At 43.1% G+C, this 14999-nt stretch overlaps 1 protein-coding gene across 1 annotated transcript; it reads right to left on the reverse strand.

Annotated features, from left to right (window-relative positions):
* Positions 1–491: 491 nt before the first annotated feature.
* Positions 492–5663, reverse strand: MRPL40 (mitochondrial ribosomal protein L40). The gene is made up of 4 exons (XM_072144515.1): positions 5464–5663; positions 3244–3318; positions 2957–3112; positions 492–1029 (listed from the first exon to the last, which is right to left on the reverse strand). Exons 1-4 carry the CDS (start codon positions 5520–5522, stop codon positions 717–719), a joined length of 603 nt encoding a protein of 200 aa, XP_072000616.1. The 5' UTR covers positions 5523–5663; the 3' UTR covers positions 492–716.
* Between the last annotated feature and the right edge of the window lie 9336 nt (positions 5664–14999).

A 14999-nucleotide genomic window follows, 5' to 3' on the forward strand; every position in this document is an offset into this window, starting at 1 on the left:
GGGAAGGGGCAGCTACAGCCTGTGTCAGTCTCCTCTCCTCCACACTCATGCAGGGAAGGGGATGGTGTGAAGCAGATGAAAACTTCATGAGGAAACAGATCCTGCAGCTGACCTCTACCACCACAAGCTGCTGGCAGGGACTTGTGAATCAAACTATTATAAATTACTGAAATGATTTAGAAGGATGACAAAAGCCTTTTTAAAATCAGCCTAGCACAGACTATTGGAACCTGTCAGCAGCTAAAAATCACATTCCTGGTGACCGTTTAGTTATAAACAGTCCTGCTATGCAATTCTTATAGAACATTTATGATTCTAGAGTTAAAAATAATTGTATTACAGCGTCAGGGACATAACTGATTACAGCGTTCTGTGAAGCAGTACATAATTAGGGCAAGAGGAAAAGTGCTGAGTAAATTATTCTTCAAGCTGAACAACATACAGTAGTCCCCTCATAGTGTAAAATAACACATCTATAGAGAACATCAATATACCATTCATTATTTTATTTTTTTCAAAAACAGAGTGTGCATGACACCAACCTTATGTTAGCTGAAGAGTTTTAATGCACCCATAAGCATAACAGTGATTGTATTTGTATATGTAACATGTACACTTTTAGAATTAAAAATGGCACAAAACCCAATGTTCATTGTTCCATTCTACACATTTACAAAGTGCCAATATCCATGATCAGTCACACATCACATGCCTCTTCATTGTTGGGTGTACACTTTGGTTATATCATTGTACTTCCCATCAGGTGGGTTGTATTTGGAAATAGGGGGAGTGTTACATGGTCCAGGATTTTCCAAAGGCAACATTCCCGTGTCACAGCAGATGGCAGCATTGTAGAGCTCCTCAGACTCCAGACGCAATTCTTGCAGAGCTTTTCTTTGGGATTCTAAAAGACTTGCAATTCCTTCTTGTTCAGCATCGTGTTCTTGCCGCTTACTCAAAGACCATTTTTTAATAAGTAGAGCCCGTCTCTCTTGTTCTTCTTCAGAAAGCTGTGGTGGTTTCCTAATTCTATACATGATAAAAAAAAAAAAAACATAGGAAAAAAAATGTAAATGATTCCATAATTTGTATTTTTATTTCAGCCAGCACGGTCTGGGACCTGCAAACTAAGAGCAACAAATAATCACATAACAAAAGTATTTCTCATAGGTCAAAAATGAACAAGAGTTTTTACAACAGCTCTAAATTATATATTCACAGTAAACTGTAGCTCATAGTAGAAATACTCCAATTGCTTCCATCTTAACAATGTGATCAACAGTAGTAGCCCCAATCCCCTGATGACGCTGGTGTTCCAGCAAAACACGACGGGTGGGGGGGGGGGGGGGGTGTCAGGGGTTCTAGGGATAATATTTTAAGTGTCATGTTGAGAGTCTGGTATAGTGTAATCGCTGCAGAGATTCTCTAATAGGGTTTAGCACAATTTGGAGAACTGAATTGTCTCAAATACTTACCTTATAGATCACTAGCAGTCTCAACAGTAATGTTTCTTGAGTGTGATTTATGAGTTGGTCATTTTTAGTACAATTTAAAAGAAAAAAAGTTATGTTTTAGGCCTGACCCCAAGGCTTTTTTCTGTCTTTAGACAGATTGGAATCGAGCTATAGACTAGCCTTGGCAGTCCTAAAAAGGAAAATCTAATATGTAAATACAGTGAATGCTCAGTGCTGTAATAGAACGGCACTGGAATAGCTGGCCTCTGAAGTTGTGCTTGTAGCTTCACTGAAAGCTCTCATGGTTTATCCCAGAAGTTGCAGGCTGGGCAGCTTCTGGGATAAAGGTAACACTCAGGAATCAGATACTGTACTGATAAACTATGATATTGTTGGAGCCACTAACCCCTTAAGACATGGCCCTTTGTTTTTTTCATTTCCATTTTTCACGTCCCACCTATCTATAACTTTTTTATTTTTAGATGTTAAGAGCTCTGTGAGGGCTTGCTTCCTGCGTAACAAATTGCACCTCATAGTGACGGTATTTAATATTTCATGCCGTGTACTGGGAAGCGGGGAAAAAAATTCCAAATGCAGTGAAAATGGTGAAAAAATGCATTTGTACCATTTTCTCGTGGGCTTGGATTTTACGGCTTTCACTGAGCGCCCCAAATGACATGTCTACTTTATTCTTTGGGTTGGTACAATCACGGGGATATCAAGTATGTATAGGTTTTATAATGTTTTCATTAATTTACAAAAATTAAAACCTCCTGTACAAAAATTTTACTTTTTGATTTTGCCATATTCTGTCGCCAATAACTTTTTCATACTTCGGTGTATTGAGCTGTGGGTGCTGTCATTTTTTGCGACTTTTGATGACGTTTTCAATACTACCATTTGTAGGACTGTACGGCCTTTTGATCCCTTTTTATTGCAGTTTTTATATTTTTGAAATGGCAAAAAAGTTCCATTTTCGACTCTGGGTGCTATTTTCCGTTACAGGGTTAAACGCAGTGAAAAAAACGTTATTATATTTTGATAGATCTGGCATTTTCAGACACAGCAATATCTAATGTGTTTATGATTTTTACTGTTTATTTATATTAATATGACTTCAAGGGAAAGGAGGGCGATTTGAATTTTGAATTTTTTTTTATTTTTAATATTTTTCAGACTTCCTAGGGTACATTAACCCTAGGTTGTCTGATCGATCCTACCAAATACTGCCATACTACAATATCATAACATGTCAGGACATAAAAGCTGCAGAGACTGGCGTGAGACTGCACAAGCAGTGAAGTTGGGTTGGTAATGTGAGTAGTTGTTTTTCATACAGTTTTGATGGCTATAATCTCTTACATTCTAAAATTATTTTTTTTTTTTATTGGTTGGGCAACCTTTTAACAACCCTGCTTTTTAGTGTGCCCACAAGAACCTGGAATTGTACTGGGCCCCTATTTTATTTTATGCATAAACATTAGCACCATTTATCAATGTACCTGCTTTCATCCAAAAACTTTGTTGATCTTGTGAAGTCCTCGATTGGAATAAGTTCTGGAGGGATACGCTCCAGTCTCTTAAGTTTCTTCCTCAAGCGCTCCTTTGCTATTTGCTCCCTTTTGGGATCCACCTTCTTCTTTTTTCTAGGTTCAGCTCTAAAATGGTACAAAAAATGGTGATGGATTCGTCCCTTCCACAACACTAATCATGCTATTTTGACAAACACTGACTAAAGGAATACACATACTGGTTTATCAAGAACACAAAGGGTTGGCCATTCTCTTACCTCATAGGCAGCACAGAGCGAAGGCCCAGCAGAGAAGTTTGCCAGTGACTTTCGCGCCTCCATATCCAAGGTGGGCTGCAGAAGAATTGGTTTGTGTTTATTAGTGTGGTTAAAGGACTTTACAAATTTTAATGTAAGTCATTTATTAAAAAAAAAAAAACAACACAGTACATATAGTGTATTTGGGTCCTTTAAATATAAAACAGTGTATTTTTTTTCTTGTATTTCCTGTAAAAGATTATTGGAAAAAAATGTTTGAAAGAAATCTACCATCAAAATCAAACATTGCCTGTTTTGGAATAAAACCCTTCCTTTTTTTCTTCCATTTGGGACTTGGAGTGCCGCTTCATTTTTAGGACATACATAAATATATACATACACACACATTTTTTAACAAACATAATATCCCACAGATCCTCCACTGCTCCTGTTTTGGTCCCAGGTGTGACAAGCAGGGCTGTAGAGTCGGTAAACCAAACTTCTGACTCCATCTCCTCGGTCTAGCCAAGGGTGCGGTCATACATACCCCTATGACTCCATTTAGAAACAGAATCAAAGTGCACAGGGGCATGCCACAGCCTGTTTGCATATGCGCTTCTATGGAAGTGCATGAGATTGGTAACCAGCACCCAGTGTTTTGTAATGTTTAAATGCAAGGACCGGGTGCCGATTACTGATCGCATGAGTTTCCATAAAAACACATAACGAGTGGGCTGTGTCATACCCCCATGCACTTTGATTCCGTTACTTAAGAGTTACACGTGATCGAACCCTAACTCTGACAGTCCTGTTTTCCTGGTCAATCTAGCAGATTTAAGATGAGTACAGGGATTCTTTGCCAGTGCCTTATTTCTCTGATCCGTAGCAGAGGAGCTTTACTACTCAGCATGTACATAAAGTACAGCCACATTCATCTCATTTACAGGAAAACCACCACCTGGAATCTACTTACCAGAGTATATCTAGGGGCAGATTCCCCATGTAAGTGTGATCCAGAGGGTATCTGAAGAAGGAAGGTTTGCCCTGCTTTGACCATAAAATGTGGCTTTTATTATATGCTAATTAGCCTCAAAAGGCTACTGGGGCATCTCTAGGGCCTCTGCAAGCTTCATGGTCTAAGGCTATGACAGCTTCCAGAGCTCTGCAGAGACTCCCCTAGCGATGTAGGAGAAAGGCAGCGGCATGCACAGTGGCTCCCACTGCGCCTGAATTCCCAAGAAGCTGTGCACTACTGCGCAGAACTCCTGCTGCGCAATGGGAGCCCCTGAGCATATGTGGGCCTGTGCTGCTGGCTTTCTCCTCGATTACATACATGCAAGGGACATCTTTGCAGAGCTTCATTTCAGGGAAGGAGGTAGAGAGAAGAAGCTGCAGTGTGGTGCAGGCAGAAGATAAGCAAAGCAAGAGGAGAATTTTTTGTTTGCTCGTGGGTCTTCAGTATTGTTAATGTCTACTCTCTATTACTATCATTGTCTGCTCTGGGGTCTCCACTATTATTGTGTGCTCTGAACGCAGTATTTGGTTGCTGGGGTGGCATTTTAAGCAGTACTGTGGCTGTTGGGGCATCTAGGGTACTGGTTACTGATGCGGCAGTTGAGCAGTATGACAGTATGATCTTTACCCAATAAATGTTGTTCACCCCCAGTCTAAATCCTTAGATCAGAAATAGAACTGACATTTCAAAAGGAAATTCCATAATTTTGATATTTGTGGAGTCAGAGTTGGTCCATTTATCAAGAATCCACAGCTCTGGTGACCAGTCATTCCCAGTGCACCTAGATGGACCTGGTAGTAGGGAGAAGCAGGCAAACCAGTCACCAATCTCAGGCCACACAAAAAACGCTCTGAATAAAGCGCCGCTTAATGCTCTACGTGGGAGAGGTATATTCCACCATGTGAACTAGCCCCTGGGGTATGCTCTCATGGGCAGAAAAATGGGATGAATATTTTCGCTTTGGAACCCATGGCTTATAACTGGTTTCATTGTGCCAATTGGTGCCATTCAATGAGGGGCACCAATGCGCCTCCAAGTCCTAGTGTATTGCAGGTCCTAGCGCTGCAGTCACAAGAAGCTTCCAGGACAACTTCACCCTCCTAAACACTGGACATGAAAATCCAAGAGAACCACATTATGTGGACAGCACATATTATATAGGAGGTCAGCCAGTGCAGACTAGATGTAGATAAGAAGCTGTTTACACACAGGAGATGGTAACTCACCAGCTGCGGCTGCCCTGTCTGCACACCTGTAATAGCGTGTTACACGCCGCCGCATTCATGCTGCCTGCCTCCAGATCTCTGTCCCGCTCTGACTCTTCTAACCTCAGCTCACACAGCTCTAAAGCGGTGCAACCTCCACAGCGCCCGGCCGGAAACAAGAGCGCGGACACGAGGTTCCTGGGTGCGAGGGGAGGGTCACGTGACGAGATCTGCTTTCTATGGAGTGGAGTAGCCCAGGACACATTTTGAATGGTTTAAACTAGGATGGTGGGAATATTGTTCTGTTTACATAAAGTGGCTTCGCTTCCACCAAGAGTTATCTGACATACCAGTAAACTACTCAAAAAGAAAGAGCAGGAGCGTTATGATAGCCAAAGTGTTCTGCTATATAATGACAATATGGTGGACAGTGTAGTCTCCAACACTCTTTATAACTACAGTAATATGGAGCAGTTAGCGTTGCGTTGCGTTTTTTATGCATTCCACTGGCTTAAGCCTTTATCACATGCTGAGGTTACATTGCGTTTTGGCAAATGCCGTGGAAACGAAATGTAACCTTAGCATGTAATAAAGGCTGAAGCCAGTGGAATGCGTTAAAAACACGATGCACAACACGAGGCAACGCTTCGTGTGAATGCGCCCTAACAGGGCTGCCACTAGGAATTTTTGGGCCCCTGACTGGAAAAATGTGTGAGCCCCGTCCCACCTCTCCCCATGAACATAGCTTCTCATCTTATGTTTGTAAAGTTGTGTGGAAGTTGCATAAATTTAAGAGGGACCCTTGGCTTTAGAGAGATTGGGCCCGTTTGTCTAGTAATAACAGTAACAAAGCTTGCTGCACAGAATCCATAACATAACAATATATATAACATGGGCACCATAGCAAAACCAAACTTACTACATAGATATGTTACCAGAACCAAGCTTACTGCATAAACACAATACCAAAACCACATTACTACATAGACACAGCACTGGAAACAAGCATATTACATAGATGCAATACCAGAACACAGCTTACAACATAGATACATCACTGGAACCAAAATTACAACATATATATGATACCAGAACAAAGATTTCTACATAGATACGGTACCAGAGCAACAACTATTACATAAAGATGGTAGCAGAATTAAGCCTACCACACAGAAACAGAACCAGAATTAAGATAACTACATACCATATATATTCTAGTATAAGCCTAGTTTTCCAGCACAAAAAAATGTGCTGAAAACCCAAACTCGGCTTATACTCGAGTAAAAATAATATAGATTTTACCAGGTTTTTGTGGTAAAATTAGGGGCCTCAGCTTATACTTGGGTCGGCTTATACTCAAGTATATATGGTAGCTTCAGGACCAGAATCAAGCTTAAAGGGATATTTCCATGAAGACAAGTTTCCGGATAACAAAATAACAAATTCTCTAATTCACTGTTACTAACAAAAATACAGCATTTCACAGATATAAACCATACTCGTCTCTATTAGTCCTGGTGTACACAATTTCAGGGTTTGGTTTCGGACCCTGGATCTTCTGACTTTAGGGTTGGCAGCCATCTTGTTCTCCTGTCTGATGCTGAGCTCCTCTCTGCTCTCAGGCTCTAGCCCCCACCCTTGCAATCCAGGAGGAGTTGACACACACACTGACTTCCTGCCAGAAAACATTACTTCACAGAAGAGCTACAAGCTACAGGCAGATAAGTTCTTTATCAGGGGGAGGCACATAAAATCTAACAGTGTGTTGTATCAGAGCATAGATGTAGCCATGTAGCCACCACCCATGAGGCAACTTGAGCATGTTGCTGCATGAGGGAGGGGGCAGCATCTTGGTGTAGTGCTGCTCCCCCTCTCTGCAAAATACTGTCTGGCTGAGGCCCAGAAACACCTGGTCCTGTGCAGCGTGAATTTACATGTACGTGACCAGCTGACGTCATAGTGTGTGTGCTCGTGGGCCAGGAAGAAGACAGAGCAACAGGGAAAAGAAGCTGCAGGTGAGTATATATATATATTTATTTTTGAAGGGGCCCTGCTATGGTCATTACATTAAAGGGGTATGTAGTATAGTAACAAGGGCCCCAGGGTAGCCATTATTTTTACAGTGCGCACACAGTAGTGGATATAATCACAGTGCCCCACAGTAACCCATAGCCACAGTGACCTGCAGTAGCCCATAGTTACAGTGCTCACATAATTTCAAATATAGTGCCCTAAAGTAGCAAATAGTCACAATTTCCTACAGTAGCCCATAGTCACAGTGCCCTCCACAGGGCCCAGTCACAGTGTCCCCTCCAGTGGCCAAGTCATAGTTTCTCCCACAGTAGCCAAGTCACATTGTCCACACAGTAGCCAAGTCAGTTTCCTCCACAGTAACAAAGTCACAATTTTCTCCACAATCGCTAATAGTCACAGTGTCTCCCATCGTAACCAACTCACAGTGTCCCCCACAGTAGCAATAGTCACAGTGACCCACAGTAGCCCATACTCACATAGCCCCAAAGTAGCCAAATCACAATGTCCCCCACAGTAACAAAGTCACAATGTCTCCCACAGTAGCCAACTCACATTGAACTCTTATTTATTTTCACCCCATCATCAATAGTAACACTGCCTCTATAGTTTTGAGAAAAAAAATTCTTAGCTTTTGCTCACTTAAAGTTTAACGTTGGTTCCGGTATCATCAGTTTGTTTTTTTTTTGCTGACCTAAAGACTAATATTGTCGTCAGTGACTTCCTCAGCCATTCAATGTTGACTTCTACTTAATTTCTTATATCAACCTGCACCATAAAGGGGGGCAGTGCAGATTTTAGTACATGGAGGGAGTGTGAAAACCCCAATTTCATTAAAAGGGTTTAAAATAACTTTCTACAAATAATATGTGACATATAAATGTACTATTGCCAAACACTTGTCAGGACAACTACACGTGATCCATGTCTCATTTTCCAGACCAGAAGCGTTCCCTGCCCCACCAGGGAAGAAGATAATCTACTGGTTGGCCTAGACCAGTGGTGGCGAACCTATGGCACGGGTGCCAGAGGTGGCACTCAGAGCCCTTTCTGTGGGCACTCAGACCATCACCAGAGAGGACTCCAGGTATCTTCCTATAGTCCCAAACAGCTCAGTACTTGCTGTGCACAGAGATATTTTAAAGTGACAGCTCTACCTGGGACTACTGGAGGAGTGGGAAGGTGCGGACAGATCTGGATTATCATTGTATCTCCTGCTCCGGCCATGACAATTCTTCCTGTTTATGGGACCCTGGAGGGAAGCTACAATGATCATCCAAATTTCTTCTATTTTCTGCTTTATCGGTGTCCTCAGGGTGCTGGTATGAATGAAAGCTGTGACAGAGATGGGAGTATAAAACATGAATTAAATTTCTGCGTTGACACATTGTGATAAATAAGTCGGACTTGGTTGTAGTTTGGGCACTCGGTCTCTAAAAGGTTCGCCATCACTGGCCTAGACTCTAATACATAGAATTGGTCCCGAATTTTCTAAATGGAGCAATCGATTGACACAATGGGGCAGATTTATCAAGCTGTCTGAAAGTCAGAATATTTCTAATTGCCCATGGCAACCAATCACAGCTCCCCTTTAAAATATTCATGAGCACTGTTTAAATGAAAGCTGAGCTGTGATTGGTTGCCATGGGCCATGATATCCAGAGTCATGGTGGGCTCACACATATACATGAGGACACACACAAAGTAACACAAAGATGGCTAAGGGGACACATGGATGAATACATAGGAAGAGCAACTGGAGATGATGAAACACATAGGGGCTCATTTACTAAGGGTCGCGGACCGCACTATCGTCTGAATATCCGACGATTTCCGACTTGTGCCGCATTTAGAAGGGCTTTTTGTCGCACGGGATGAAATTTTGACGCCACACAAATCAGGGGCGGGTCGTCTTAGTAAATCACGGCAGCTCCGAATCCTCGTCGAACAACGCACCTCGGGGATAGGGACGGGTAAGTTAATGTGCCCCATTGAACACAACCAGAACACAACCTCAAGAAATATTATGTGCAACCTATGCAATTATGCAATTGTATTCTACTGTATATTCTGCAACCTGGATGACTGCAATAAATGAAGTCTTTTCTCATAAGAGACTCCCGGCATCTCTCGAATTTCAGAAGAATATATTACTGGACACCAAAAAGAAGTTTCACATTGAACTTATTGATATAATGCCCCCTTTAAACACAACACCATTTATGACATCACAGAGCCCCATTGTGACATCAATATAATAATTATAACATCACAATACCACATTTTACATAGGGATTTTAGGGATGGAGGGTGGGCCCCCAAGATCATCACCTCTGATAGGCCTATCAAAGCCTTGCTAACTGGCTAACACTAGGGCCTGGTCCTTGTAATGGGTGCCATCTATTAGACAGCACCACATGTCCAGCAATGGCCGCCCCTTTACGAATAACATGTCCAGCATTGGCCTCCCCTTATTAATAACATGTCCAGCAGTGACCTCCCTTCACTAATAACATGTCCCAGAAGCGGCTTCCCTTCACTAATAACATGTCCCAGCAGCGGCCTCCTCTCACCAATTACATGTCCAGCAGTGACCTCCCTTCATAAATAATATGTCCCAGCAGCGGCCTCCCTTCAATAATAACATGTCCCAGAAGTGGCATCCTCTCACTAATAACATGTCCAGCAGCGACCTCCCCTCACTAATAACATGTCCCAGAAGTGATCTCCCTTCACTAATAACATGTCTAGCAGCGTACTCCCTTCACTAATAACATGTCCAGCAGTGGCCTCCCCTTTATTAATAACATGTCCAGCAGCAGCCTCCCCTCACTAATAACATGTCCAGCAGCGGCCTCCCTTCACTAATAACATGTCCCTGCGGCAGCCTCCTCTCACTAATAACATGTCCAGCAGTAACCTCCCTTCACTAATAACATGTCCAGCAGTGACCTCCCTTCACTAATAACATGTCCCAGCTGCGGCCTCCCTTCACTAATAATATGTCCCAGCAGTGGCCTCCTCTAACTAATAATATGTCCAGCAGCGGCCTCCCCTCACTAATAACATGTCCCAGCAGCGGCCCCCTCTCACTAATAACATGTGCAGCAGCACCCTCCCTTCACTAATAAAATGTCCAAGCAGTGATCGCCCCTCACTAATAACATGTACAGCAGCGCCCTCCCCTCACTAATAACATGTCCAGTAAGGGCCTCCCGTCACCAATAAGTATGTCCAGCAGTGGCCTTCCCTCACTTATAACTTGTCGAGCAGTGGCCTCCCCTCACCAATAACATTTCCAGCAGCAGCCTCCCCTCACTAATAAAATGTCCAGCATCGGCCTCCTCTCACCAATAAGATGTCCCAGCAGTTACCTCCCTTCACCAATTACATGTCCAGCAGTGACCTCCCTTCATAAATAACATGTCCCAGCAGCGGCCTCCCTTCAATAATAACATGTCCCAGAAGTGACTTCCCTTCACTAATAACATATCCAACAGCGGACTCCCTTCACTAATAAAATGTCCAGCAGTGGCCTCCCCTTTACTAATAACATGTCCAGCAGCAGCCTCCCCTCACTAATAACATGTCCCTGCAGCAGCCTCTTCTCACTATTAACATATCCAGCAGTAACCTCTCTTCACTAATAACATGTCCAGCAGTGACCTCCCTTCACTAATAACATGTCCAGCAGCAGCCTCCCTTCACTAATAACATGTCCCTGCGGCAGCCTCCTCTCACTAATAACATGTCCAGCAGTAACCTCCCTTCACTAATAACATGTCCAGCAGCGGCCTCCCCTCACTAATAACATGTCCCAGCAGCGGCCTCCCTTCACTAATAATATGTCCCAGCAAGCAGTGGCCTCCTCTCACTAATAATATGTCCAGCAGCGCCCTCCCCTCACTAATAACATGTCCCAGCAGCGGCCTCCCCTCACTAATAACATGTCCCAGCAGCGGCCTCCGCTCACTAATAACATGTACAGCAGCACCCTCCCCTCACAAATAACATGTCCAGTAAGGGCCTCCTGTCACCAATAAGTATGTCCAGCAGTGGCCTACCTTCACTAATAACTTGTCCAGCAGTGGCCTCCCCTCACCAATAACATTTCCAGCAGCAGCCTCCCCTCACTAATAACATGTCCAGCATCGGCCTCTCCTCACTACTAACATCTCCAGCAACGGCCTCCCCTCACTTATAAAATGTCTCAGCAGTGGCCTCCCCTCACTAATAACATGTCCGGCAGCGGCCTCCCCTCACTAATAACATGTCCAGCAGTGGCCTCTCCTCAATAATAACATGTCCAGCAGCGACCTCCCTCACTAATACCATGTCCCAGCAGCAGCCTCCCTTCACAATAACATGTCCCAGCAGCGGCCTCCTCTCACTAATAACATGTCCCAGCAGTGACCTCCTATCACTGATAACATGTACAGCAGTGACCTCCCTTCACTAATAACATGTCCCAGCAGTGTCCTCCCTTCACTAATAACATGTCCAGCAGCAGCCTCCCTTCACTAATAACATGTCCCAGCAGTGACCTCTCCTCACTAATAACATGTCCAGCAGCGGCCTCCCCTTACTAATAACATGTCCCAGCAGCGGCCTCCCCTCACTAATAACATGGGTGCTAATAACAGGCGCTACGGCTTTTGTTACGCCACTAGTGGATCACGTAAAACAGCAAGCTGATGGCTTTTTCACTCCTCAGAAAGTGACAGGCAGTGTGGTGTGCAAAACAAACTAAGGCCCCTTCCACACTTGTGTTGAAGATCACGTCAGAGTTTGATCAGGGTGTGATCAGTGTTTGGTCAGTGAAAACACACATTTTGCATCAGAGTTCAATCAGTTTTCGGTCAGAGTTTGTTCAGTGTCTCAGCGCGTGAAAGGACTCAGGACTGAGCTCTATCTTTTCTATGGCAATTGATGCGTGAAAAACGCATTGCACTTGCAGTGCACTTGCAAGTGTCTCAGAGTGCTATGCGTTTTTGATGCGTCTCCATAGACTTGTATGGTGCGTTTTTCATGTGCGTGACTTGCAAAAGTAGAGCATGCTGAGATTTAAATGCGAGTAAAAAAAAGCGCGCATGTGTGCGTGAAAAAAAATGCAAGTCTGAAAAGACCCATTGATTACAATGGGTCAGAGTGCAATGCGAGTTCTGCGCGTCAAAAGCATGCGTAGAAAACGCGCGTCAAAAGCGCAAGTGTGGAAGGGGCCTAATACCTTCCTTATATAAAAGTTGTTGATTGTAATTTAACTAGTGATTGTTATTTAACTTGCACATGTGTCAGTGGTCCTAAGTGATTTTCTTGCTGACCTATTTGCTTGCAGAAATTAACTTGATCCCAACCGCCCACTGACTAAAGACATCAGTGGTCGCGAGTATAAAGTCTGCAGCAATGTTGCTGCAATTTCTTCTGCTCCCCAGCTAATTGTGAGAACAGGACCTGTTCTTGGGCTGTCATACATAGCCCAAGATCCTAGAGTGAAGGTAGAAGCGGTTTAATACAATTTCTTCCTTCGGCACTATAGAACCAACGAGGGGGAACTGCAGGGGTTAATCAGAAATGATGGGTCTGATCAGACATTTCCTCCCACAGGGGGTCATTTCCCCTTATAACTGTCGCTCTTATAAATCGTTAAAACAAAAAAGTAAAAGAAAAAAAACAGCAGAAATGTCCTTCAGGGGTGTTTTATGGCCTCAAAAACACACAAACACACACAAAATATTAATAAATATTTAAAAATAAACATCAATATTACCCAAAAAAATGTTTAAAAAATCCTGTCTCACTATAAAAAAGATCACCATAGTCGCCCTGTGTGCCTGAGACAAGGGTTTTACGCCTGTTTTTGGATTTTGCACATTCTTTTTGGTGTAAACAGCTTGCACAGGTATTTAAGAAGTGTCCGCGCCGCTATTGTGCAGCTGCACTAGGCATCATGCAACACAAATTAGGGGGCGTTCCGATGCTCAGCCGGATTTAATATGCAAAGTCTGTTGCACGCCCTATGTTAAAGGTGCACCACAAAAAACTTGGTAAACCCTGTCAGGCCAGTGCATAGAAGAGACAGATTCATGATTTCTGGAGCACATTATTAATTAATGAATCTGTTGCACCTAGCATTATATACGAGCAAAGCACTTTTAGTGTAGTTTCCCATATTATTAGTAAATGTGCCCCAATACAAAGTAACGAAAACAAGGGGGCACATTTACTAAGGTAATTGCGCCAGTTTTCTGTTGGAGTTTGACTGTGCACCCTCTGCACACTACACTGCACATAGTAAATGTGCCTCAAGTTGTTTGTTTGGAAAATTTTTGGGGGCTAGCAATGTGGAAAGAAATCTTCAGCATGTCACATTTCCATAGTGTTTTCCGTGTGCAGTTTCATTTTATACATAAGAGTCTATGGATGGATGAAAATATGTATGAAATCTGCACCGTGCAGATCAGTGTAATTGCTTCACAGGCTGTTACAATGTGCACAGTAGGCCTCCCCTTCATCTGCACTTCCTGCTGCTGCTAGATTAAACAGGCAGAGGGAGGGGGCAGAGGTTTTAGTAACCATATTCTGCTCAATGTAAAAGCCTGTGTATCTGCAGCACTGGGTGACTCTGGAAATGCCCACCAGAGCCTTCCAGGCTCATTATCATCATCATTTTAAAAGTTGATTTTAGAAGGAAGAAGGCTATGGATAACTTATGAAGATTATGAAAACCACAGTCATGGTGTCTGGATCTACAGTATGGTCCCTGGTTTATCATGCTACGTTTTGACTTTCTTTTCATCACTGAAAATAAAGCAGACTTTAAACATAAAGATCATCCGGTTTTTTTCCCAGACCCATAGAAGTATATTGTTGCCAGTGAAAAAATTGTTGTCACAGATAAGTGAAAAAGCACCTACAAAAGAATGTTTTAGTAAGCCATCAGTGAAAATCATGGAAGAGAAAGAAAAAAAGATGTGTGAGTAAGCCCTTAGCATCATGGTCATAGTGCAAATTACCATTCCGTGTCTTTAATTGGCATAAACCTTAAAGAGAACCTGTCATCTAGAACAGACATAATAAATCTCTTACCCCTGCCCCACTGTGCCTTTGTTGAAAAGTACACCACAGACATCCCAGCTTAAACCTGCCTCATCTCCCCGTTAAAATGTTTTCTCCCTTTGTAAACGTTGGCCCCTTCCACTACCATGGCTCAACCCACCACGGGGGGTTGAAGACTAGCAGTTTACCTACAGTGTTCACTGCTAAATTCACCAAGTAGATAGAGGGAAAGCATTGTCGTGGACATGTCGTGGACAGTGAGAGGGCTTCCTATTTGCTCAGACTGAGATCTGAAGAGAAACTGAGCTGTCAATCAAAATAAGGAGGCATGGTTCACTTCCAGGCTAGAGAAAGCATGACTCTTCTCTTCAGAAGTTGACTCATATCTACTCATTTGCTTATCTTAAAAATAGCTGTTAGGTATTATTCTGGTGACAGGTCTCCTTTAAAATGCAATTTGCTTGGCTCAT

This window comes from Engystomops pustulosus, chromosome 1, assembly GCF_040894005.1.
Source record: "Engystomops pustulosus chromosome 1, aEngPut4.maternal, whole genome shotgun sequence".
Taxonomy (NCBI): domain Eukaryota; kingdom Metazoa; phylum Chordata; class Amphibia; order Anura; family Leptodactylidae; genus Engystomops; species Engystomops pustulosus.

Coding starts and splice junctions, on each gene's coding strand:
- MRPL40 (XM_072144515.1), bottom strand. CDS start 5,522: ATGAATGCGGCGGCGTGTAACACGCTATTACAGGTGTGCAGACAGGGC. Junction 3,319..5,463: donor AGACAGGGCAGCCGCAGCTG/GTGAGTTACCAT, acceptor ATTCTTCTGCAG/CCCACCTTGGATATGGAGGC. Junction 3,113..3,243: donor CGCTCTGTGCTGCCTATGAG/GTAAGAGAATGG, acceptor GTACCATTTTAG/AGCTGAACCTAGAAAAAAGA.